Below are 25,292 nucleotides of genomic sequence, written 5' to 3'. Positions count from 1 at the left end.
TTAGCTCTACATTGCCTGCCCCCCCCCCAAAAAATATAAATCTCTACAAATTCTGCCTTAATTACCTCCTGCTAGATAAAGTGCTTTGCACTCATACTTTGATGCCAGAAGATGACATCATCAGATTAATTAATTACCTGATTCCAACAGCACACAAGATGAATATTATATTCCTCCCATAAAACTTGGGGGATGTGACAGAGTTCTTTGTGCTGGCATTGGCTGGTGTCCAAGAGTCCAGTCCAGCCCCGGCACTCACAGGTCTGTGTGAGAGTACTCGCTGTGCTTCCCCCGCCCCCTTCCATCCTCTCTTTGGTACACAGTCAGACTCACACCGGAGAACCACAAGGCGCCATTACCTCTCCTGGATCCATACGGGCAGAAAGAGACACACATAAAAAAAATGGACAAGCACAAAGGCAATCAACAAATCTTCTTTGCTTGAGCCCTGCGAAACATAATAGTACCAAATCATCATCTATTTAGCTTCGTCAAATCACTGACAGCAGGCCTTGATAAAAGAGAGTGGAAAATATGTACGGTACAAGACGCTGCCAAGACCCTCACCGACAAGAGCCCCCTATTGAAGCCAGATGTTGCCTCGACTGGCCAATTTTGATAAATGGCATAATGATTACCATTATAGATCGGGTAATTTTATATCAGTGTGCCACATTGTTGGTCCTCTTTAATGATAGTCAAATGAACTCTGGTTTGTCTTTGCCTGAAGCCAGGTGGGCTTTTCTGGTGTTGGTGTGCAACATGCAACGCTTCAACGACCACTCCGAGGGCGCCCCTGCTGCAGACGGGGGCACCTGGACTCGTGGGCACCACTGACGGCTCCTGTTGTTGTCGTCAAGTGTCCAGCTGAGCTCTGAGCCCATCACACAGGTCCCTAATGAGACTTAATTGGCGCTTTAGCCTGACTTTTGCCTCCCTCGATGTCCTCAATCCCATTAGAAAGCCTTACTCAATCAGAGCTCCGTGTACTTGACACAGTGACCCAGATGGATGTTACCTTGCCTGACCCTCCGAGGTCCCAGCAGACAGACTCTGCTGCGGTCCAAACACTGTAGTCCGGCTCCCATTCCTCAAGGATTGGGGTATTACAATAGATTAGCTGGAGTAATACCACGATGGAGCACGGGTATGTGGGGTCATGGGATCAGTCCGGGACATGAAAACTAATGTTTGCTTTCAGGGGAAACTGTCACAGACGCACTTCTGAGAATCAATGGAATCCAATTACTTTAATACTTTAAGTCTAATAGCCGTCTTTTCTCTGATCTGACACTGTCCTTATTCCACCCCTGCAGGAAGTACTTGTTGCCCTCGTTCAGTCCGGTCCTGTAGAGCCTTCCCTGAGTGACGTGAGGCCGGAACCTTACAGCTGTGTTACAGACACTTATTAAAAATATATCGTTATCGTGTTATTGCCTGATACGAGATCGTATGTCGGGCTTAACGTCAAATCAATTACACAGTGACTGCGTCGCATGTGGTGTGTGGACATTTCTGCCAAACAGCCTCCAAAAATGGTGCAGCATTTAGATAAATCATCTTAATGATGTAAGTTTTTCACATTTGTAACCTTTTTTTTTTTTTTTTTTTTTTTTACAATTAAAAGCAAATCGGAGAAAATGGTCACAGAACTTCTATGTATCTTATCTTACATACAAATTGTAGCTGCAACAGTTCAATGTATTTTGTATTTCCTGTCTTAAATACAGAAATCAGTCAGATGTGGCACTTCACCTGTTCATCAGTTTACTAACACGCAGACTAAAGCTGATGTAACTGATACTTTCATATTTATATCCCAAATTGCCATCATTTAAAATCCAATGAAATAAAAATAAACAGGAGACAGAGCCATAATACTGAAGTCATTTTTGTAGCATAGCTCATTTTATTGTTTAAACAGTTTTGCATAGGAAATATATCCACTTCCAGTAATTGACTGCAGTAAAAACAGCTGCTAGCAGTATAGGCTGGATATAACAGTAACAATCACAAAAAGTTGAGCCTTTATTTACACTGATTTTAATCTTGTGGCAATTTTAGCCCCTGCACCAAATGTAACCAGCTTGAAGGCATCGCCTAATGCTCGGCGTTTCTAAAAAAAAAAAAAAAGAAAAAGAAATCAATAACAAAAGAAGGGATATCAAGGCCTTCGCTATACAGTTCACAATGGACACCTGTGGCTCCTAAACTGTAAATGAAAAGATTAAAAAAACAAAACCAAAAAAAAAAAAGTTCCAAAAGTCCTCTAAAACGTACATTCAGATACATACAGAGACCTTTGCACACACTTGCAGTGTAACTACGATCACTACTGGAGACTGTTTACATATTGTTTTGTTGGTGTTGTTGTTGTTGTTCACTTTATATGTTTATATATATATATATCATTCCACCATGATTTCCTTAAAATAAGAGTGAAATGTGTGCGCAGAGGGAAGTAAAAGTGCCACAAGACCCAAATTAAAAGAAAGAAATCAGCCCCGCAGAGAGAGAGAGAGAAAAAAAAAAGGTGACTAAATCTTTAGAAAAAAAGACATTATTTCATTCTTTGACTGCACTCTAATGTAGCACTGACCCTCCCCTTCACCCCCACAAGAAAAGAAATAATAGAAAAAGAAGAAGAATGAACATTTCCTATCAAATTTTGAACAAGTTTGATGTGGGCATTGTGTCGCAAAAATGAATAAATCACCCCAAAAAAAAACCAACAACAACAAAAAAAGAAGCTCCAAAAACATCAAAGAGCATATTTCCCGATGAGTTTGTCACATTCTGTTCTTGCGTGGATGCTGTGGGTATTTTTTTTTTTTTTTTTTCTTCTCGTCACATAGGAAAGTTAAGTCTATTACATTTTACAATTATATACAACAGACACTTGGACAGCTCGAACAGGCACTGCATTGCTATCTTTTTGTCTCCTTTTGGTGAATGTTACATCCTGTAATAAAAATGCTGGTTTTCATGTTTCGTAACAACCTGATGCCGAGTGACTAGCAGCTAGCCAAAGTATGGAAGGTGTGTATTGCTCATGTAGGATGAAAATGAAGTTTTCACGTTTCCTTTTAAGTCTGCGTGTACAGTACACGCCCTCTCAGTCCCTCCAGAATGCATGACATTCGGTTCAAAATGGGAAAAAAGAAAAAAAAAATGAGGAAAAAAAAAACAAATCACACATATTGCATGAGTGCCACAGGTCCTCCGTTGCATAAAGTTGCGCTGTTTCTCTGTGATCAGTGTGATAATACTTTCTAAAAGAAGGTCTAAAATCTGCCTTGAACGCAGCTCTCGAAGCTGCTCAGCACCGATTCCAATTTCATAAAGTTTCAAGCGCTTTCCGACGGGGCTGCATTCGCACCCCGCGTAGCGATAGAAATGCGTAACCACGCCCAAAAACCAGGACCTCAGCTGGAAGGTACAGTACCCCACTCTGAGGCACCTGAAGTCTGATGTCACGTTGGTTTGTAGTATGTTTGGAGGGTTGTGCAAAAATGAGCGACCCTTCCGCTGATCTTTTAAGAGATTCTTTTTAGAGCATCGTCTGCTTTTTGAAGCACGTAGACGGGGCTCCGCGTTGGCCGAGCCGAATCAGATATACGGCGAGATGCAGCGCCGAGCCCGTCTTGCAACCATTCTGAGAAGGAACAAACAGAAAGAAAAAAAAAAAAAAAAAAGTATCTGACAGATTCATGGAGGACGTTTGTCACTGCAGATTTTTACCCTGCTTCTCACTTTAGGTCAGGTGCAACCTGGGGCCTTTTCTACTGGTTTAAGTGACGCCACTTCCCAGCTGCTACGAGAAACACACTCACACCACCGTCTTGTTGGACAAGAATTCACACCCATTTCCAAAAAAAAAAAGAATTAAAAATGATCACATCACACTCGCTATGGCCACACTAATGAAAGAACAACAATTTCAAATACTCATGAAGTGTTTCCCAAATGGAAATATCTATGCACTAACCAAGTTCAGAAATAATAGTAATATTAATAATTAAAAAAAAAAGCCTTCATTGTTGTTGTTTTTTATATTTATGGATCTGTATAGAATAACCTCCCCTCCCCTCCCCTCCCCTTTTTTTTTTATTCTTTACATACAGGAATACAACACCTGATGAAAACACATTCGATTCTACTAATCAGGGAAACCTGGAGAGTTGTAACTCAAATCCAGCCTCTGAAACAAATAAACAAAATCCAAATTGAATATTTCTTTCTTTCTTTTTTTTTTTTTTTTTTTTTCCTTTTCTTTTTTCTTTTTTTTTTTTCCTAAAATGGAATTGACTTATTTTCCACCAGAAATGAAGATTTACAAATACGGGCTTCGAAGAAGAACTCCCCAGAAAGTTTACAGTGTACAAACACCTGTCCTACGGCAGGCTTCTTTTTTTTTGTTTTGTTTTTCTTTCTTTTTTTGTTTGTTTTCTCAATAGAAAGACCCTCATCTTGTCTCGCTGTGTAGTGTCAGAGGCACTCGATCACACACACCCAGCTCACAAACTCACGCACACGGGCGCGCATGCACACTCAAGCTGCCAAAGCAGAGTTCAACACGCACGGACTACTGTATCGACGCGACCGGGATATTTACCTTTATATACAGTCTCATAAACACCAAACAGCACAGTGACCCTGACACATTTTGATCTCGCACACACATCCACGCACAAACACACTTGGGGACAATGCACTTCAGTGGGGTCTCCAATGGCCAAAAGGCTGCAAAGCACCTATAGTTTTCTATTCCTTTTAAAAGAAGAGAAAAAAAAAAAGAATAAAAACAACAACAAAAAAGACAGAACAGTGCACATAGAACGGGGTGACTTTTTCCATTTTTTTTTTTTTTTTTTTCTGCGTAAGAAATCTGGGTGAAGACGGAGAGATTGAGCTTGACTTGAGGATTCTTTTTTTTTATAATGATGATTTCTGCTCCGAGCCGTCTGCTGGCGCTCGGAGATCCCTCGGTTGTACCGACCCTCCCGAATTCTTTCGCGATCGTGGGGAAAGAGTGCAAAAGGTGTCGCAGCAGCATCAGCGGCGCTGCCCTCTCCGTGGAGGAAAGTTTTATTTCTTACATTACAAATGGTAAGATAATGATTGATATAAATAATGCCCTGTAATACGCCTGAGAGATTTAGTCTGAGACGAAGTTCTGAACACTGTACGGGGGTGGGGGGCGGGGGGGGGCGGGGGAGATGATTGCCTACGTGCTATTTAAGTGCTCTATTTTTCTTCTACAGGTTTTCTATTTTAGCTTCTACTGGGCCGTTGGACGTGAAGTCAGAAAACATCGTTCTTCTGTGGTCCAATATTTACTTCTACGGGGCTCTGCTGGGGAAGTATCTCAGGAATTGACATATGTGCATATCGTATATACATTTATACAAATCTACTACTTATAAAATACTTTCTAAAGGCTTGCTTGAGCCTGTCTGCAACTGATTTCGACAGGTCTCACGAGCATTAGTCGGTGTGTGATTGTTGCGCAGGTCACAGGCCACTTCGCTGATGTGTTTAAGGCATCTACTTGGGATTTGCATTCTGCGACATCCAGAATAGTGTACGATTCAATAAAGGCGTGCAGCTGGAGGGCCTGTCCCTCAGCTGCAGCTCGAAAGGGACCAAAGACGGGACGGGATTCTACGCAAAATGATTTCTTAAAAAAAATGATTGTCATACTCAAGTCAAGCCGTCTCTCCTGTGGAAAAATGAGCTCCTTCAAGGTCACATGCTAGCACCCCAGGTGGAAAGTTGAAAGGACGAGTCACAGTAGACCAATCGGTGACTTTGCAGCCGTAGAAAGACCAAGGGGTGCGTCTTCTAGAAGAAGAAAAAAATACCAGCCCTCCCCCTAAAACTCCCGAATTCATAATACACTGGAACATGTCTCACCGTCATTCGGTAGGCCTGTATGCTAGAGAAAGAGGAAAAAAGAAAAGAAAAAGAAAAACGACCTTGTCTTACACTGCATAGAAAGCAGTCCCCACTTTGGTCAATAAAAAAAGGAAAACACCCACAACAACAACAACATCATCAACAACAACAACGACAAACAACGATATCAACAAAATAAATGCATTACAATATTGTCTATCTCCAAACTAGCCTCTAATAATTGACGCATCTATAAGCACTACCTACATAGGCAAAACTTGGTATTGCATAATTTTCATAATTCTGAATTCCACCCTCCGCAATAGTAACTGGAAGATGAACAAAAATGAGCATTGAGAAATAAAGAAAACAAAAGATGACAGGTTACTAGAAAAACCACCAAAACATACTGGGAAAAAAAAAAAAAAAAAAAGAAAAAAGAAAAGAAACGCTGGTTGATTACAAACTTTAAAACGGCAACTATACACAGCCTTGATATGCAATGTAACTGTGAGATATAGTACATGAAGTTAAAAATCAACAATTTCATTCAGAGTACAAAACAAGTCTTATCATAAAAATGTTAATTTTTTTTTTCTATAATGATAAATGCAGCAAAAACAAGTGTAGTGATGTCTCTATATTAAAAGGCAAGGCACGTAATGTGGACTATATGTCATCGTGCAAATTAAGAGTATTGGAGAGATTTTCCTTGTATAAATACGTCTGGACTGGAGAGGTGATGGCTGCGAACATGCCGTGCACAATTTTCTGGATTTCAGGGATTTGCCACCACCTGGATTCATAATTTCTACCTCTTCCACTTTAGAGTGAACCTTGCACAAACTGTAGCTTTACACATAAGTCGAAGCTACATTTGCATGAATAATAAATTTTCCATGAATTAACACTTGGTATTCCATTTTTTTTTTTTCGTTTTGTAAACATAAGCTTTAGAAGCTGATGGCCAAATGCATATGCTCTTGATCTTATCGTGAACATTTCAAAAATAAAAATGCCTCTTCTGCACACTACGTGTGTCTTGTTTCTTTACTTAGGTTTTTTTTTTTTTTTTTTTTTACCCCAAAAATAAATTAAAAACAAAAATCTCCCCACAATAATAGGAAGGGCTCAAAATAAGTGCTGGTTTTTGCTCAGCGCTGCACAAGCTTAATGCTTGCCTTCGACTGCCTTTCACGCTCGGTGTTTTTTCTCATGCGAGGAGACAGATATGTGACTGAAATCAAATTCAAATGTTTTCTTAAACATTTTACCCATAAAACATTTCATATTTATCCCCCTTCCTTTAGAGTCTTAGGGCTGACAGACTGAGAGCTTCCCTTCAAAAATTCAATTGCACTTGCCTCTGTCGCAATTTTCTTATTCTCCATCTTGATCATATACCTTTTGTAAAGGAGTTTCAAATTCTTTTTACGAGGGGTCCAATCTCAAACCGAGCATTTAGTGTTTTTCGAAAACTGCATCAAGAGTTCTCAACTCTTACCATAAGTGTTAAAATTAATTATTGAAGTAAGTAGCAGTAAAGAATAAAAACCAAGTCAACACATTTTCTGAACAAAGAGCAGTATCACAGTCAACTGAAATCAAACGGAAGAAGAAACACTCTGAATTCACAAGTTTTTGTTCCTATGGTGTACACAGTGAATCGTTTGATGCGGGGAAAAAAAAAATGCGAAAAAGCCTCTTTTCAAGAGGTCTTGATTCGGAGAGCTTTGAGTCTCTGATCCATCCACCAGGCAGAGGTTGTCAGTATGCAGACCCCCTCACTCGTGTGTTGTGTGTTGTGTGTTGTGTGTTGTGTGTGTGTGTGTGTGTGTGTGTGTGTGTGTGTGTGTGTGTGTGTGTAAATCTAGATTTCACATCTTCCTCCAACATGGAAAAATAGTAGGAATTGCCGCTAAGAGACTAGAGTGTCATGCAATAAAACATTAAGGCATCTATACATCACAGTATTTGAATGGATTGAAAAGTTCTGCAAACGCAACGACTGACTGGTGGGTGGCGGGTGTGTGGACCGGCGAGGACACAGCAGACCTGAAGCTTCTTCTTCTTCTTTTTTTTTTTTTTTTTTCCTCTGAACCAACCCTCGTCTTCACTTCAGGGTCAGTGTCCATCATCAGGAGGGACGGGTGACGGGAGGGGACGTTGGGGGGGGTGAAGATAGGGGTCTGGGGAGGGGGAAGGGGGGTAGAGGGGGGCGTGGTTATGCAGCAACCTGCTGCTTTGCTGGTTTTCATCCATGGCTGCGGACACCTGTGGCGCTTAGCTCGGCACCACCACCAACACCCGCCCTTGAGGAGGGGGGAGGGGGGGGGGGGGTCATCCGGCCTCTGGGTGTTCAGTTCCCTGTCTCAGCGGGGACCAGGGGCTCACCAATGATGTTTATGCTGTAGTTCTGGTGGACATTTGTTGGCAGAATCGGAGTCCCGTTCGACACTTGGAATGGAACTAAGCTCGCCCAGGTACCAGGACTGTGGACAGAGAAAAGAAAAACACAGAAAGAGGCAGAGAGATTAATCACTCGTCATCGACGACGTCTCTGTGCAGCATGCAGTCAAAATCTGATTCTGCCTGTTCCTTCTCCTGAACGCTGCTTCACTAGTGACCAGAATACTTGCTTTGCTGTCGGCCATAAAAGTTGAAGGTTTTATTTTGGTTTTGCTCAAACGGAGATAGGTCATCATCAACAACAACAACAACAACAAAAAAAAGGAGAAATAAACATTGAACAGTAGTTTTGTTACTCTAATCTGAGGGGATTCCACTTGGTTCCCACTGAGGGACATCATGTGAGAGCGCCGTGACGCAGGCCCTCTTCTCTGCATTGAAGGCAGTATAGCAAAAGCGTGTGATTGGTGGTGTTGGTGGCGGGGAGGAGGGCGGGGGGGGGGGGTTGGGGTGGTTGCGGGTAAAATGTGTGGGGGTGCCTATACAAAGCTGTCCCATCCCTATTCATCTCACGCTAATGGCAAAACAACACAGTGATTGTTCCTGGGGAGCAACGGTGCTAACTGAAAACGCAAGCGGGAACAAACAGCATGTTGTTCCCGAGGGGTGCTGCGCTATGTAGATGTCAGATAATTAGCCCCTCCCTCCCTCCCCCTTCCTTCCCCACAGGCCCCCAGTGTGCACTCATCTAACACCCTCCCACCTCTCACGTCAACCCCCAGTAACTGTGAGGATACCTGTGTCGCACATTTTGCTATCACCAATAAACGAACTGTCTGGTTCACCAATGAGAAACTCTGCTTTGTTGCAGCAGCTAAAAACCTGATCGATGAAAACGAGCGGGGAAAGAAGGATGACTGTGAAAGTGGGGGAAATACAGAAAGAAAACAACAACAAAAACTAGTGGAAAAGAAAGAAAAAAAAAACCTTGAAGGAGAAAGGGGGAAGATGGATGGGAGGAAGGAAAGTTGTTTTCAAGGGAAACAAAACACAGATAAGCCTGAAGTGTGACGCTGCAGAGTTGAAACACAGACTTGATTCTTTGTGAAGCTCCACTATTAAGACAACAGTGTCTGCGTGCATAAAAGCAACTCATCAACCAGTCTGCATTTTATACAAATCACTCGTCACTGCTCTTTTACTTAAAACAATGCAAGTGCAAATTCAATTCACCTCGTGGCCTAAAAGAGCCAGACTCTTTGATAAAGAATGAAAGACAGAAAAACAGCCAAGACGAGATGTATTCAAAATAAAAGCACATCTCTCCAGTTTTAGTTTGCTTTTCAGTGTGCAAAGTGTTAAAAAAAAAGAAAAAAAAAAAGACTTCAAGTCTAATCCTCTCTCGCAGCCTCCCCTCCTCCTCCCAGCCCGTCCTCATGCTATCCTCTCTCTCCTGCTATCTTCCCTCCCTCCTTCTCTCTTTCACCCTGCCAAAAATCATCGGACAGGAAACGGGGGATTAAGTTTTTCCTACCTTGCTGAACAAAGAGCGCACAGAGCGGCCAAGGGCTGCAGCTTTCTCTTTTTCCTCTTTGCTTTCTTTCTCTCTTTCCTTCCTCCCTCCCTTCTTCCATCTCTCCCTGGTTCTCTTTCCTTATGAAACTCCTCAGGTAATGGCTTACGTTAAGGGGACCACACAGCTACAAAAGGGCACTTGCGGGCTTTTTGTTGTTGTTTTGTTTTGGTTGCGGATCGGTTTTAATCTCATTAAAATCGACGGCTGTCAGTCCGTATCTGCTTTGTATAACCTAATGCTGCACTGAGCAGGATTTTTTTAATGTAAAGAATACTTCTATACTTCTGTATTACGCCAAATCACAAAGTGTGTGTTCGTGCAAGTGTGTGTGTGTGTGGAGGGGAATCAATTGAGGCTCGCAGATTTACTTTATTAGTCCAACCAAACTTAAGAGGATGATGCAACCTGTACAAAAAATGAGGGGGCTCCAACCAGAGCAAGCCAGAACCACCAACATCGGATATGGTGCCGACAGTATCTTTAATGTAATTTTGTAATAAAAAATTTTTTTTAAATCACATCAAAAATGTGTTCAAAAGATTTTTTTTTGAAGGACATCTGCGTACAATTTGTCGAGCAGCTTCCTTTCGCTGGAGTGTTGACCTGCCAAGACTTCAAAAATGCCCGAGCACACTTCTATTCCTTTATATTTTGCCTCCATACAAATTGCTGCTTTATGCGTGCGCCCTCAAGAACCTGACCTCCATCGCCATATTTCCTTAGGTAACCTTCAAGATGGCCTCGCTCTGCCCTGTCCAGCTCCCAAACCTCACTAATTCTACTCCCTGCAAGCACAGCCCGGGCGTACAGCGTGCTTCGTTTAAGGATTAGCTCCCTAAATTAGATTATCTAATGGCATCTTAATGGATTGCTGACCCATTTCCTGCACAATGGCAACATGCAAGTCTGGCAGCTTTTTAATTTGGGGCTAGTACTGAAGAGGCACAGTGGAGCGCTCCATTTACAGAGCGAGCAAGATAAAAGAGAAGTCCGACTGATTCCATCTATACGTTGACCAGTTTGGCGCAAATAATCCATCAAAGAGGAAAAATATATATATATAATTGATTTACCGTCCCATCTTTTTTTTTTTTTTTAACAAAATAAACTAAATTCAGTTGGGGATCTATTTTATCTGTACTCATTACCGTACAGTCACACGGAGGGGAAGAGGAGGAGTGAGCCGGAGTGCGAGTGGAAAAAGAGACCTCGAGCTGCTGCAGGGGACATTTTTTTCTCTGCTACCTCTGCTGGCTTATTAGGAGGCCTGTTGAAGGGGCTGCTGCTGTGTGCATTTGTGTTTGCAGAAACGTCTGCAACTTCAGCGAGCGCAGAATGACCTGTGCGCGCGCAAACACACACACACACACACACACGCACACACACACACACACACGCGCAAACACGCACAGATAGACGCTCCATATCCAGGGAAAAGGGGAAAGAGGAGACGTAACAGGAAAAGGCTTAGCTCAGCTTGCTCGCTCTACCATGGTGAAACGGTTCAGGTTGTTCCCTCAGAGAGGCAGGGAGATACAGTGTGGGAGCGCGGGGGATGGGGGGATGGGGGGAGGCCGGGAAGAGGGAGGGGTACTGTGTGAAACTTATAAGTTAGAGAGAGTAAAGCATGACTCGAGCATAAAGTCAAACAAAGCTCAGCTTGTCTAAATGTGGAGAGTCAATTATCCTCACATGGCTTTAAAATCTGACCTGAAATTACTTCTTTTATTCTTCACGATTTGACTTCATTTCTTCTAATTGGTTTCATCAAAGTTTAATTACATTTGGTCTATACTGGGTGTGAATTTAAGAGGGAAACTAGCTTTGTGTTATTTGTCATCTTGTGGTGAATAGCAATGATAAAGTGTAATGACAAATTTGACTGAAATGTATTAATATGAATATTTATTGCTTTCACCCGATTTGACAGGAAACATTAAGCTCCTCCTCTTTTAGTTCCTTTCACTGTGTATATATATAAAAAGGGCAAACATTTCTCCAGGGTAAAACAGTTTGAAAGTTCTGTAACAGGATAAAAAAAACAAAAACAAAAAAACTAAAAACACAGCTCATTCAAATTCAAGTGCAAAAAAACGGTTACATATCCAATAGTTTGCCAGGAGATGTGGGAAACAATTACAGCGAGGAAAAAAAAAACAAGAGATAAAGGAACAGCAAGGAGGGAAAAGAATAGCATGAGAGAGACAAAAGGAAATGTGTGTTTTATCAAAGAAATGCACCACCCCATCTCCAAAATCAGAAAGGTTAACACGTGTGACAGACTGTATGAACAACAGCCACCAGATTATTACATTTCTGTGGGAATTTAGATGTGAAATAAACACATTTCTGGAATGTGAGGAGAAGACAATTAATATAATCATACATTAGATGTGTGTGTGTGTGTGTGTGTGTGTGTGTGTGTGTGTGTGTGTGTGTGTGTGTGTGTGTGTGTGTGTGTGTGTGTGTGTGTGTGTGTGTGTGTGTGTGTGTGTGTGTGTGTGTGTGTACGAGAGACAGAAAGAAGGCATGAAAGAATGAAAAGGTTACCTTTGCCAAGTAATCCCCAAAGTGTCGTCAGTGGCACTGGGGCCATAATGCCTGCCGTTTTGAGTCACGCTCCAGTCACACTTCCTCAGCTGTCAATTGAAACCTAGCAGTCAGATCACTGGGCCAAGACAACTTCCACTTCAGATTTACACTACAACTCAACACTGTATACACACATGCATGCAGAAGAGTCTAAGGCAGGAGCAGCAGGAATTACAAAAAAAAAAAAAAAAAAAGACTCAAAAAGGAGCCTTAACGGTAACTGATAAGATGAAAATCTCAGTGTTTTCATTACTTGTTGGGGCAAATAACAATCAAATCAAAAGCTATGGATAAAACAGACATAAACAAAAAAAAGCATGCAATCACAGTTAGTGGTAACAGCTAACCTGGAAGCAAAAAAAACAAACAAAAAAAACAACAAAACGCAGTTAGTTAGTTAGAAAATGTGAGTGGCATCATATAGATAGTTCATCTGTGAGCAGTCAATGCTACTTTTTTCTTTTTTTTACCTGGTGTACCAATTAAGCCATGCAATCCACTGGATGCATGCAGCCTGTCGATAATCATCGCTTCCCCGTAAGTGCACTCTCACATTCAGGACGCAGTGCGCACGCCCTCAAGCATGCGGACGTTTTTTCATTAGCTAACTGTTTTTATTGATTAGGGGTCACAATTACAATGAAGTTAAACAGCGCACGCACGCACACACACACACGCACGCACGCACACACACTCAAATGTACACACTAACCCCTTTTTAAGACATGCCAACCTTACATACAGATTACAAATTACTGCAACAAAAAAGCCACACACAAACTGTGTCTCCTTTGCATGCATTATGCGAGCGCACGTGTCGGCAATCCAGCTGAGAGCTATCTCTGCCAATACCAACCTAACCTTGCCCTGTGGTCAACACATTCATTTAGTAATGCATCGGGATAAAACTGCACCGTTAGCACTCCCTGTGCAGTGGCAGACGTTTTTGCAGAGGCTCTTAAGAGGGATTTAATCAGATATACGCATACGCTGAATATTCAAAGCCATTTGCAGCGGTCAAGAAATGTGTTCTTTTTTTTTTTTTTTTTTCTCTCTTCCCGCCAGCACCTGGATGAACACGCCAGGGGAGGACGACGGTTTCCTACCTTCGGCCTGACTTAAATTCAAGGATGTGTGTTTGTTACGTGCCTTCGTTCTCCCCAACACCCCCCCCCCCCCCGCCAGAAACAAATGTAAAGTAGCGGCGAGAAACAACCGGCAAAGAGAATTAATCTCAAAGCTTCACAATGATGTAATAACCTTCATTTGCTTTCAATTTAATACGTCAGTTTCATTTGATCACTCGTGTTGAAGAGTCGCTTAATTAAACTCAATAGGAAACAATGCAAACTTGTTCCATTCAGCGTGGGGCTTTTTTTTTGTGTGTTTTTTTTGTCTTTATCGAAGGTTGGGAGACTAAAACCCCCACGCTGTTCCCGCACTCTGCCGCCTGACAATAGCTGGGAGAGAATATGCGGGTTGAGCCAGACGCTCGGTGCCACCGCTCCTCGAGGGGCTCGCCATCTGTCCGCTGGCATCGAACACATCAGAGCAGCACAAGGCAGCGGGGAGAAAGGGGACGGAGCCGGGGAACGTTAGCAAACAGATGCGGGCAGATTGTGGATTAGGATCCTTCCTTAGATAATACCAAATGACATCTGATCACGGATCTTTCCCTGCGGAATGCTAGATGGTGGCATTCCCTCGAGGGGTTAACCAAGGCGAGAGATGAATGGAGGGTTTTCACACATTCACTGCCTGGGATTCGTAGAGCAGGTGTGGGAGCGTGTGGTGGTGTTGTTTTGTTGCGTTTTTCATTTTTGAAGCCTGCCGTGTGTGTGTGTGTGTGTGTGTGTGTGTGTGTGTGTGTGTGTGTGTGTGTGTGTGTGTGTGTGTGTGTGTGTGTGTGTGTGTGAGTGTCCAGAGTTTATTTTAATAGTTGCCACATTTTCAAATAGGCATCACGTGAGAAGTAGGTTGTTTTAAACTTACCCACCAAATTATCACGTTACAATTTATTTCACAGTCAGGAAATATTATATTATAAATGTATCATTCATGCCTCGGCGTTAACGCCGCACTACATTTTGGACAAGGATCAGGAGATCTGTGCGCGCGCCATCGTGTTAAAATTACTTCGGTTTCCCAAAAGTCCTCACGACTTTTCTGCTTTTCACTTTAATCTAAAAAAAAAATTAAAAAAAATAAAATAAAATAAAAAAAAGTAAAGATATTTCTGAAAGCGGCAGAGTGCAGTCATGACCTCTAACAATCCTACAGACAAAGAAGAGTGCACCTCCGCGGTCCGGCCCCAATGCAGACCACGTTAAACCACCATGACGCATACGTGTGTGTGTGTGTGTGTGTGTGTGTGTGTGTGTGTGTGTGTGCGCGTTTCCCTCTCCTACCGAGTCCTAGCAACGAACGGCTGCGGCTGAACAGCTCAAAGTGTTAGCGAAGCCTCGCGGACCCCACACAATAAACACATCATTGCCAGATGAGGACAATGACGGAGTAGTCGGTGAAAGTGTTTAGTCCTGAGGGACTTGGCTCGGTCCCCTCTCCGCGCTCCGCGAGGCCATATCCCGGACCATTAAATCATACCACAGAAAACAAAAACAACTGGGACAAGACGAAGCGCGATGAATCAACGTGGGGACTGTTTAGAGTTCCTAAAGCCGTCAAGAACATTTATTTGTCGGCGTACAGCAGGTAATAACCCTGTGGAAGGGTGTCGTTGTTGCGCCAAACACAGCTTTCATTCTTCTTTCACATTTTAATCCACCTTCTTTTTGACCCAACGCTTTCCAAGCTGAGGATACCTCGGCTGATTTTGCGAGGCCTAAAATAATTTAGCTTTTGTCTTTTTTTATTTTTTCCCAGTGCAAAAAGGATCACAAAAGGATGTTTTGCCATAAATAACTTTTGGATAATAACGGTTATTAAATAATGAATTTTACCATATTACTTTAATTCTATTACACTGCTGTGTTTCTTCAGAGGATGTTTATATATCTGGCTGATTTACACTTCAAAAATCTGGAGCGAAAAGGCCTTGTAGCCTCCGGGAGCAAAGTTTTGGACAGAAGTCAGCGGCTCATGCAGCTCCACTCAGACTGCTGCTGTCTTGTGTAGTCACTTTGTGCCCCGCTGAAAGAAGTAGCAGGGCTACTAGAAAATGTGGAAGACAAACTGTGTGACATCAGCCAAGTGAATCCTCCCTCTCATCCTCCCGAATGGAATAAAAGCATCCCACGACTGCTGACAAACATCCCCCAGCTTCTTCTTTTCTTTTTTTTTCTCCTTTTGCCTACTCTGATTTTAGGAAATTTGGGGAGAAAGAAAAGGCAGAGAAAAAGAAAGACAGAAAGCGGAGCGAGGAAACAGAGGCCAGCTTTGTCATTTTTTTTTTTTTTTTTTTTTTTTACCAAACATTAAAAAAAAAAAAAAAAAAAGTGAGCTGAGGAGAAACCCAGCGATCATTATGTAGCTGCGTGCAGATGCATTCAATTAGTTGTGGTTGGAAAAGCCTTGGCCTCAGACCAGCGCTTTCAATAAGACGGGGTGGGGGAGAGCGCTCTCTCGTCCGACAACAGCCGCAACACTCCTAACCTCAGACACGCACAAACACACCCACGCACACGGACACACACGGGGTTTCCACATCTGTCCGAGAACATCCTAAAACCACTGCTGGGGCAACGGTGCGACGCTACGTATTCGGCTTGAATGCGGTAAATAAGGTGATTACACGAGGTGTGTGTGTGTGTGTGTGTGTGTGTGTGTGTGTGTGTGTGTGTGTGTGTGTGTGTGTGTGTGTGTGTGTGTGTGTGTGTGTGTGTGTGTGTGTGTGTGTGTGTGTGTGTGTGTGTGCGCGCGCGCGTGAGAGCTTCTAATGTAATGTGTGAAGGAAATAGAATTGAGCACTTTACACTCATAAAAGCACCCGTGTGTCCGATCCATCTTGGAGTAGTGACCGCACAATGACAATGACAGTGACCCTTCACCTTCATTTATTTCTTCAAAGTGAACTCGGGAAGTAGATTCTTTTTTTTTCTACTGCAGACTGCGGAGTTTAAAAATCACACACACTGCTTTGAAGTTATATCTCACCGAGTGTGTTTTTCTCAATGATTTGGCTTTATAAATGTATATATTTTACTGAAATTAAGCAAAAAGATTAACAAAAAAATAATATACAGGCACATTAAACCCTATTTTCTTTTTCTTAATGACATTAAACTTGAAATTAAAATACCATGATGTTAGAATTTAAAGAAAATAAGATTTAATTATCAGGAGGCCTTGCTAATATTAGCCACGTTAAGCCTCTAATTTTGTCATATTCAGCTAAGTTTTTACACCAAGTGCAACCGCAGCATCATCGGTCCTCTGATCCTCTGAAGCGCTGCGATCTAACAACTGTTTAATGGTTCCTACGAGTTAAACTCAAGAGTGCGAGTGGATTTTGCAGAGGGCGGGGATTTCATAACTGATGTGCAGGGAGACAGAGGAACAGAAAAAGGATAAGATGAGCAGGTGAGCCGAGTGCTGCGAAGGGGGAGACCTCACCTGTTGCTGGTGGAGGAAGGTGGGATCTCTCGGGCTCAGGCCAACAAAACGATTAGCCGTCGGGGTGCCAGGGGCTGAGTAGCCTGGGTAACACGCCGCCACAAAAAACACAGAAACACATGCTTGCATTACAATTAGCCTTTCAGGAATGTACACGTAACTTGGTGCTGTAAGAGGCTCTTAAACTTAATAACATATTGCAACTGCACCATGAATTTTAAGTTATTAACTATCACTATAAACAACAGAACTACAGTAAAAAAAAGGGCCCGTGGAGTCTCAAGGTTCAATTTTGGGCCCACTTCAATTCTTCATTTTATCAACTGGCATGACATTAATTTTCACAAATCTTCTTTTCGCCGACTTCTGATGGTTTAACTTCTCATCTCATGACCGCATTCAACGACACCAGCAGAGATTCAAACAGACGTGAATTAGACTGGTTTTAAATCAAGACTTTCAGCCCGGTGTTCAAGTTAGTCTTCAAGTATTATTCTTGTCGTAAGAATAATCAGACCGTTGTCATTTAAGCGCATTTTAAATGAGACACAATCAAATTTACAAGGCAAACTATATATTTACAATTCAAAATGATTGTGGGTTTTAAGCTGCAGCTGTTTGATGTAGAACTGCTGGATGATTGGTGTGCAGTAGGTGATGGGTAGTGTGCGTCAGTAGGCACTGGAGCTCACCTTCTGTTGATGTGGTGATGGGCTTGGTGTCGGGCATGGAGAGCGAGACGGGTCGCACAGCGCCGTGGTGTGGGGAGGGAGCCAAGACTGGGGTGAAGTGGCCTGGGACCTTTCCAACCACCTGACCACTGCTGTTAGGCTGCAGGTGGGGTACAAACAACCAGGAAACACAATTAAGCTTTTTTTTTTTTTTTTTTTTTAAAAGAAGAATATATTCGTTTTAAATTTAAGGGATGTTCACGGCAAACGTTTGCCGAGTGGTTTGTTCGATGCGAGCAATGCTGGAGCAGCACACACAAAAAAAGACTCACTTCTCTATTACATCAAATACTGTATGGTGTGCGGTGCTGGAGGCAGTAACAACCAGTGTGAGACCTGCATTTCATTATCCGTCTCTCTTTCCCCACATTTCCTGTCTGTCTACGCTGCACTACCTGAGTTAAGGTTAAAAAATAAAAATGCCCCCCAAAAAAAATCAATAAAAAAAAAAAAAGATCTACATTCATTTTTGTCTTCCACCAAAACCTGAAACCTTCTGAGAGGACGGACTGTGTCCAGTGACTTATGTTTACAAGCTCTTGTTCGCTTGTAAATGTGCAGTTAGCCAGATCTCAATAAATCAAGACAAGCATGCAACAAACTCTCGCTAAACAAGCTGAACATCCAGTCACAGCGTCATGTCCCTCCTTTTTGGGGGGGGGGACGCAACTGCTCTGTTTGCGCTGACAAACTTAAGAGTTACCAACAAAAGGTGTCTGGACCGCTCACTCTTGCACTTAATGCTCCGGCTGAAGAAAAGGTTTTAGTGCTTTCAGCCGCTGTCCAGTCACAGTTATTACTAAAACTCTGGGGGGCACGAGCAACAATAGATCCTCAGTCATTGACAATGGATTTCCTACATGATTCCAAACAATGATTTTAATGGCGCTCATAAATGGAATTTAGGAGGACCCGGGCGTGAAAAGACAGAGCGGGAGCTGTGGAGTGACCTGTTACAATGGTGTGAATGTGCCGGTATAGAGAGCGAGGACCGAGAGACTATATATATGGAGAAGGAAATAAAGGAAGCTAGTGGGAGCTACTCTTTCAGGCGGCTGGAGACTGTCTGGGGCGTTCATTTCAGGGCCGCCCCGAGTTCAAAACTCAAACAGGCCTTTTTGGAAAAGAATTGTGTCCACAGGGTTCCCTGCGATGTGAATAGAATGTTTAATTAGAGTGTAATATAATCTGCGTTAAAGCAAGCATAAAAACATTCTGGCACTCGTCCATGGGATTATAAGCGCTGTGTTATTTGCTGAGCCCCCTCCCCCTCCCCCCCCCTCCACCTCCCTCCGCCCCCAACTGGTCTTCTAGCGCTCTACTCTTCCCTACCGGACCCCACCTCGCTAGAGCCGCCCCCCCTCCCTCTCCTTTCTCCAGCACCCCAGCAGAGGGCCAGTTAATTCTGCACAAGAACTGGGCCCCGGCAACGGCAAATATTTACAACCTTTATCATTCCCTGCGGTTTTTCTCTAGAGTAACACTCCCCCCTCCTCCCCCCGCCTCCCCTTCTAACCCGCTCCCTGCTCTGGAGATGGAGCCGTCTACGAGGCCTTTGTTTACAGTGAGAACAGCGGGGATATAAAACTCACATAAATATCACACGGCTCTCTCATCTATAGAGACGCCTGCTCGCTCTCTCTCCAACACACTGGCCACAGTACCCTGAATGTATAAAAGCCTCTAAGCTACTTGATTTACTGCGATGTCTTCATACAGTTTTGTATGTCACGTGTGACTGCAATTGCGATAGCTTGGTTGACTTTTTTATGGAGTCATGCGGTTGTTTTTTTTAAAGTTTTTTTTTAAACTACAAATACAAGGCTGGGAATGTACTGTGACCTTTGCCATGAGCGTTATATCAAGCAGAAAATATACGCTTCGTCGTCACATGAAGAGAGGCAAAAGTTCATTCTGGGCTTGCCCCCAAAAAGGAACTTATTTATTGTTTAATTTGCTATAAATTAGGCTAAATTAGTTACTCTTCTTTACTATGAGTATTGTAATTATAGGTTTGTCACTATATCCCCACATAAAGAGCAGGCAGTCCAGTATAAAAAAATAAAAAAAAAAGTGCTAAAGCAAGAGGTTTGTGTCCGTCAAATAGTGGTCAGCTCAGGCTCATAAAATATCTAATTTGAGGTTTGTAATATTTTTATTTTTTGGGACTTGAGAATAGCACTAAGAAAATACAGCTTTACAAAGATATCACTGAACATCATTGTAACCCTCATAAATAAAGCGAATGACCAGGAGCAAGAGAAAAAAACAAGCAAAACAGGATGATACTCTCTATTTGCAAATGCACCGGTGAGGCAGTAATGAAATAATGAAAAATGCATGCTATAATTCATCTTATCTTTAATCTCTCGAGGTCAGATGGGAGTGCAGCCGAACAAGATAACAAAGAACGACTAGAGGCCATGAAATTTGTGCCAAACCACCCTCTGACTTCTGGCCTGAAAACTGGCTCGCTGCCTCCGTCAAACACACACACACACACACACACACACACACACACACACACACACACACACACACAAAAGGAGACTGACCTGGCTGCTCTGCGGGCTGGACGGGTCATATGACGGCACGTAGCTCTTGAGGGGATCAGCAGGGTTGAGGTGAGGCGGGTAGCGGATGGTGGTGTGCGAGAAGTAGGGCGACGGCGCCGGGGGCAAGATAGCCGAGGCCGAGAACTGCAGGGGTGAGTGCGGAGGGGGGCTCCTCGTCGATATAACTGCAAGAATGACAGACAAGAGGAGCAGATAAAGAGTGTGTGAGAGGGAGCTAATAAAACAATCATCATTGATCTCTGAGGCTAAATTAAGTATAAATATCGATTCTTTTTCTTCGACTGTTTGTATGAGGGCAAAGAAGTTGTGGATTCAGCCGGCGGGTGAAGTCCGCCGTAACTCACCACTGTGTCCTACACCTGTTAGGCCTGGGTGATGAGGCTGAGGGAAAGTGCTGAGTCGCGGTGAGGAGTCCTGCGGGGAGGTGGGGCTAAACAGCGGCTTCTCTGGCTTCTTCATGGTAGGAGACGACATGTCTGCTAGAAGGAAAAGCACACACGGACTCATAAATGCTTAGTCATGGTCAGAAAATATTCATTTGGCTTATTGAGTGTACAAACTTTAAAGTTGTAAAAGTTTTCTTTCTCCATTTCTTTGGGCATGTTTGCACAAGACTAGAAGGGAGGAGAATTGAAGTGAGCAATTTGTCAAACAAGCTAGAGCGAAAAAAATAAATATTTCGAGATTATCCCTTTTATTCCTGTTGCTTCAAATTAATCTCAGCATTTCCCTATAGCTCCTACTAATGCTTCCATTCCTCATGAATGAAAGGAATTAAATGGCAAAAGTGAATTAGGGTTAAAATTAAGCAGATCAGGGGACCTTTTTTTTGCCGGCAAATGCAATGCACAATGAAAGATTTACTTGGCAAATTAAAGACATCCCAAAGGGTAAAAATCACATATAATCTCCGGAATCATAATAAATCACTGGACATCCGCGACAAAAAAAAAAAAAACGTGTCTTTTGTTATGTCGGAGCAGACAATTAAACCCAGTGAAGTGACACGCGGTTGTAAAGCAGCTGGTCGCTCAAATAGGATTTAAGAATTTCAAGACCCTCACGTAATCTTAAATAGAATATTACACTGTTACATCTGCTTCGCTTGGCCTGACACACTGTCTGACAAGCTACTGTAATTCCCCATGAATAATCCTGAAGGCTCAGCGCGAGACACAAAATTTGTTTAGGAAATTTGTGTCATTTCTATGAACTGAAAGTATGTGCACAAACTCCACGTACGAGTCGCTCATTATTGCTGCTCTACACTTTCATGAGCAATGTTCTGCTGTCACGGCTGCGCGGTTTTCAATTTTCCATGGTAAGACACAGTGTCTGAAGGGAACGTGATAACAAATAGATGCGAGAGGCAATGGCCTATGTCTGCTTGTGCTTCTTTCTATGAACATTCATCAAGTGCTTTTCTGGTCTGCCACAGATCTTTGGGGTGTATAACTCACATCATCCATCTCTTCCCCACAAAATAAGCTGTATAAAACCCCCTGTTGTATTAACCGGGCCCCCCCCCCCCCCCAACCATCAACGGGGAAGGATCCACCCAAGTGACGGGAAAACTCACTCATCTCCAGAGGCGGAGAGCGACAAAGGTGGCTGGAATTCAGGGGGATTTCCCAGTCTGAGGTTGCAAGAGGATACCGGCTTAAGTGCTTTCATTTTGTGTCAGAAGGAGAAATACCTTTGAGAAGATTTATATCGCCGCTTAATGTTTCCATTAAAATATAGGAAATATTTTCCGCGGAGGAGTTACTCAGCTTTCCCTCTCTTCTGCTAATTAACTCCTTCAGAGACTGCCGCAAGAAATTAAACTGGACCATTAATTAACAGGCATTAAACACTTTAAATAAAAAGGGCCAACGTGTCCTTGCATTTTGAGCAGACTGGCCATCTTTCAGTGACTGATATACCTTGTAGTAAATCTACATCTATATTCAAAAAGTTCCTGTACTTTCTCTCAGCAAAACGCAGGAGAGAAACAATTTCTTCCACTACATGGTGAGGTTTTTGTCGAACGATAGCCATGTGAGAGAAATAACTCCTTGGCACTTGGAAGGACTCATATGGGTTTAATATCGCCCCACTTCTCATTTATTCTCTCTTGACAGAATAATGGCTGTCTTTGGAGGCTTTCCTACCCACCGCTTTCCCTTTCTCCTCACCCCAAGTGTCTAGGTTTACGCAGAGCGGTGCTCTCCGGCCCTGTGCAAAGGGACACGCTGAAATTTCATGTGGCCACATTGGGCTGTGGCTGGATCCCAACCAGGGCTGCGTCTCCTGTGTATCCTCTAGTGTTTTCTTCCCTCAGCCTTTCCTACTTATTACATTAAAAAAAAAAAAAAAGAAAAAAAAAAGAAAAGGTGCTCAAAGTTCAAGCTGAAAACCTCGGCCTCACTGAGGAAGAGACGGGCTTGTTGTACTTCCAAGGATTTTGTTGGCCGCCGTCAGACAAAATGTTTCCCACCTCTACTTGGTTAAATCCAGATGCAGCGCGGGTATCAGAGCGTTAAGGGAGTCAGCAGAGAGGGAGAATGATCCAGGAACATGGGACAGTGAGGCCTTAATTAAAAGGGCTACGGGTTGTGCTCTGCACCAGGAGACAACGTAATGAGACATGCAAGCTGTCCTGTGAGGGTCTCGCTTCCTCTCGCGAGCATGCAAGCGAGCGAGTGTTTCCCCGATGCACGCCTCTATCTCTCCGCTCATCCTATAAGCCCCTTTTACATTTTGCGAAGTGTGCTTGGTGAATGAATTTGATTTTAATTGGTCCTGTATAAACAAACACGATCATCTGTTTCTTGGTGAGAAATCGCTTGACACATTTGACCTGCCGGTCTAATCGCTCCACATGGGGTTTAAAAACCTGAATTTCTCCAGAACAGAAACTCACAAAGTATTCTGGGTGTCTCATTAAGAAGAAAACGATACAGGTTAAAGCTCACAACTTGCACTTGTATGAAAGTAAATTTTTCATTCTTAAGTTTACCAGTAATGTCATTAACCAAGTAAGTGTTGTTGTTTTTTAGTTACCTAGTTGTGGATCGTAGCTGGAACAGCTTGTTCTCATAAGGGGAAACTCTGCGTTGTGGAATTCAATGTTTCCTTTGTGTCAGCGACAGGTGCGAGAGAATACAGATTCACATTCAAACAGCAGTTCAAATGGCTTGAAAACATTTATATGACTGTAGATGCCCGGGGTGTTCTCTGACATGGTATGTGTTTTAAGAGGGTTGAACGAGGGCATGTGCAGAGAAACCAGATGCAGGTCATCTGCGAGGAGAAAGAACGGCGGCGGTGATGCAGCGGAGCTCATGACAAGGTTGAGAGTTAAAGAGAGTTCAGCTGCAGTTAAAAAAAACAATGCGAGTTGTTTTCTTTGATCACATCGGTCTGCATGCGACGGGGATGGAAATCCTTCGACAAATTATCTCAACATGCTTTGAGTTGAGCAAAGTCCCGCTCGGAGTGTTTGTGTGACTGTATGAATGCGATGGAGGGTGTTACTGGCCAAAGTGGCAAATTAAGAGCGGTGAAATAAAAAAAAACAACTGGAAAATCACCTCCGTCTCTGTCGTGCCAGTTTGCTCGGCTGCTGGCTGGTGAGCTCGGTGACGAGTAGAAGTCGGGTCCTGTCGGGCTGGTGTCCATGTTCTCGTCCATGTTGACGGTTTTGGGCCTTTTGCTGCACACATGGACGAGTTTACGGCTTAAACGCAGACTGTCATTTTGAGTACTAAAACTTTCAACAATGCGAGATGGTGTCAATACTGATTCGGGGCAGTTGGAGTGGATGTTTGGAAAAGATTAACTTGCATCATGTGAAACTTCAGTTAAAGGAATAGTTCAACATTTTGGCAAATACCCGTAGTTGCTTTGTTGCCAAGTGTTAGATGAGAAAACTGATACCACGCTCATGTTTGCATGCTAAATATAAAGCGAGGCGATGGTTAGCTTAGCTTACACTGAAATTATTGAGCTTCGGGGATGCTAAGAGGCGAATTTTTCTTACACTGGACAGAACCAGACTGTCTGTATCCCTGTTTCCAGTCATTATACTAAGCTAAGCAGTCGCCAGACTTTAACTATATTATTGGAAAAATAAATGATTATCATTTAAAAGCAAATAATCTAAAATATCAAACTATAACATCTCATGCAATAGTTCATTTCAGCCACATATGAAAACAGTACAGAACAACATCGAGAACAAAAGACATGCACTGCCCCTGCCTTGATTGCAATAAGATATTTCTGGGGTTTAATGGTATCATGAAAGAAAACAAAGTCCCTGTTTTATAATAAAATGACTTTTTTCTTCCAACTATATCCAGAAAATCTGTTTTTGTTGCTGTAACTTCTCCTGACCTGCCGGGAGGGGAGGACAGGGAGCGATGAAGCCCCACGCTGGAGCTCAGGTCATGATAGTAGGGTTGACTGGGCATGTCAGCCATGGAGAAGTTTACCGCTGCACCGTGGGTGATGGGCACTGCAGAGGACACGGAGAAAAGAAAGAGGAGTTCAATGTCACAGTGTTGTCAGATCGAATACTGTCAGAGCATCGAGAGATGCACAATTAATTACACAATAGCTTGACTGACTGTTATTGAAGCTTATTGTTTAGAGGCTTTGTGTATCATATTAACAACTCCCTGTTCACAGGTTAACTGTCTGACCATCGCAGGCATTTCTGCTGAGCACTGATTAAGTCTGGTTGTCAAAGTGCTTGTAGCTGAATGGAAGGACATATCTAAGGAAACTGAAAGTGCATTTTGGATGAATGTATGCATGGATGAAGCATTTTTTTTTTCATTTTGTTGGTATCCTAAATTATTATGATCAGAAATAGCAAATTTTAATATGATTTTAAAATGTTTCTTTTGCCTTTAAATGTCCATTTTTGTTTGTTTTTGTTTTGCGGAAGAA

At 42.8% G+C, this 25,292-nt stretch overlaps 1 protein-coding gene across 8 annotated transcripts in view; it reads right to left on the bottom strand.

Annotated features, from left to right (window-relative positions):
• Window positions 1–1,878: 1,878 nt before the first annotated feature.
• Window positions 1,879–25,292, bottom strand: part of LOC138624738 (nuclear factor 1 B-type-like) — a 73,357-nt gene continuing 49,943 nt past the window's right edge. For 3 of the 8 annotated variants that reach the window (XM_069705204.1, XM_069705207.1, XM_069705206.1), the window contains exons 5-12: window positions 24,735–24,855; window positions 23,930–24,051; window positions 20,699–20,830; window positions 20,334–20,518; window positions 17,740–17,878; window positions 17,048–17,130; window positions 12,434–12,522; window positions 1,879–8,390 (exon numbers count right to left, since the gene is read on the bottom strand). In XM_069705204.1, the coding sequence (XP_069561305.1) occupies window positions 8,258–8,390; window positions 12,434–12,522; window positions 17,048–17,130; window positions 17,740–17,878; window positions 20,334–20,518; window positions 20,699–20,830; window positions 23,930–24,051; window positions 24,735–24,855 (1,004 nt within the window). In that variant the 3' untranslated portion in view covers window positions 1,879–8,257. Of the gene's footprint in view, window positions 8,391–12,433; window positions 12,523–17,047; window positions 17,131–17,739; window positions 17,879–20,333; window positions 20,519–20,698; window positions 20,834–23,399; window positions 23,472–23,929; window positions 24,052–24,734; window positions 24,856–25,292 lie in introns of all 8 variants that reach the window. The other 5 variants (XM_069705203.1, XM_069705205.1, XM_069705208.1 and 2 more) reach the window with 3 other exon arrangements.

This window comes from Brachyistius frenatus, unplaced genomic scaffold (genome assembly GCF_029030835.1).
Source record: "Brachyistius frenatus isolate BFR_SWC_R1_liver_20210118 unplaced genomic scaffold, ASM2903083v1 Contig_54, whole genome shotgun sequence".
Lineage (NCBI taxonomy): Eukaryota > Metazoa > Chordata > Actinopteri > Embiotocidae > Brachyistius > Brachyistius frenatus.
The sequence above is the reverse complement of the archived record's forward strand: the minus strand, read 5'-3'. Positions and strand labels throughout refer to the sequence as shown.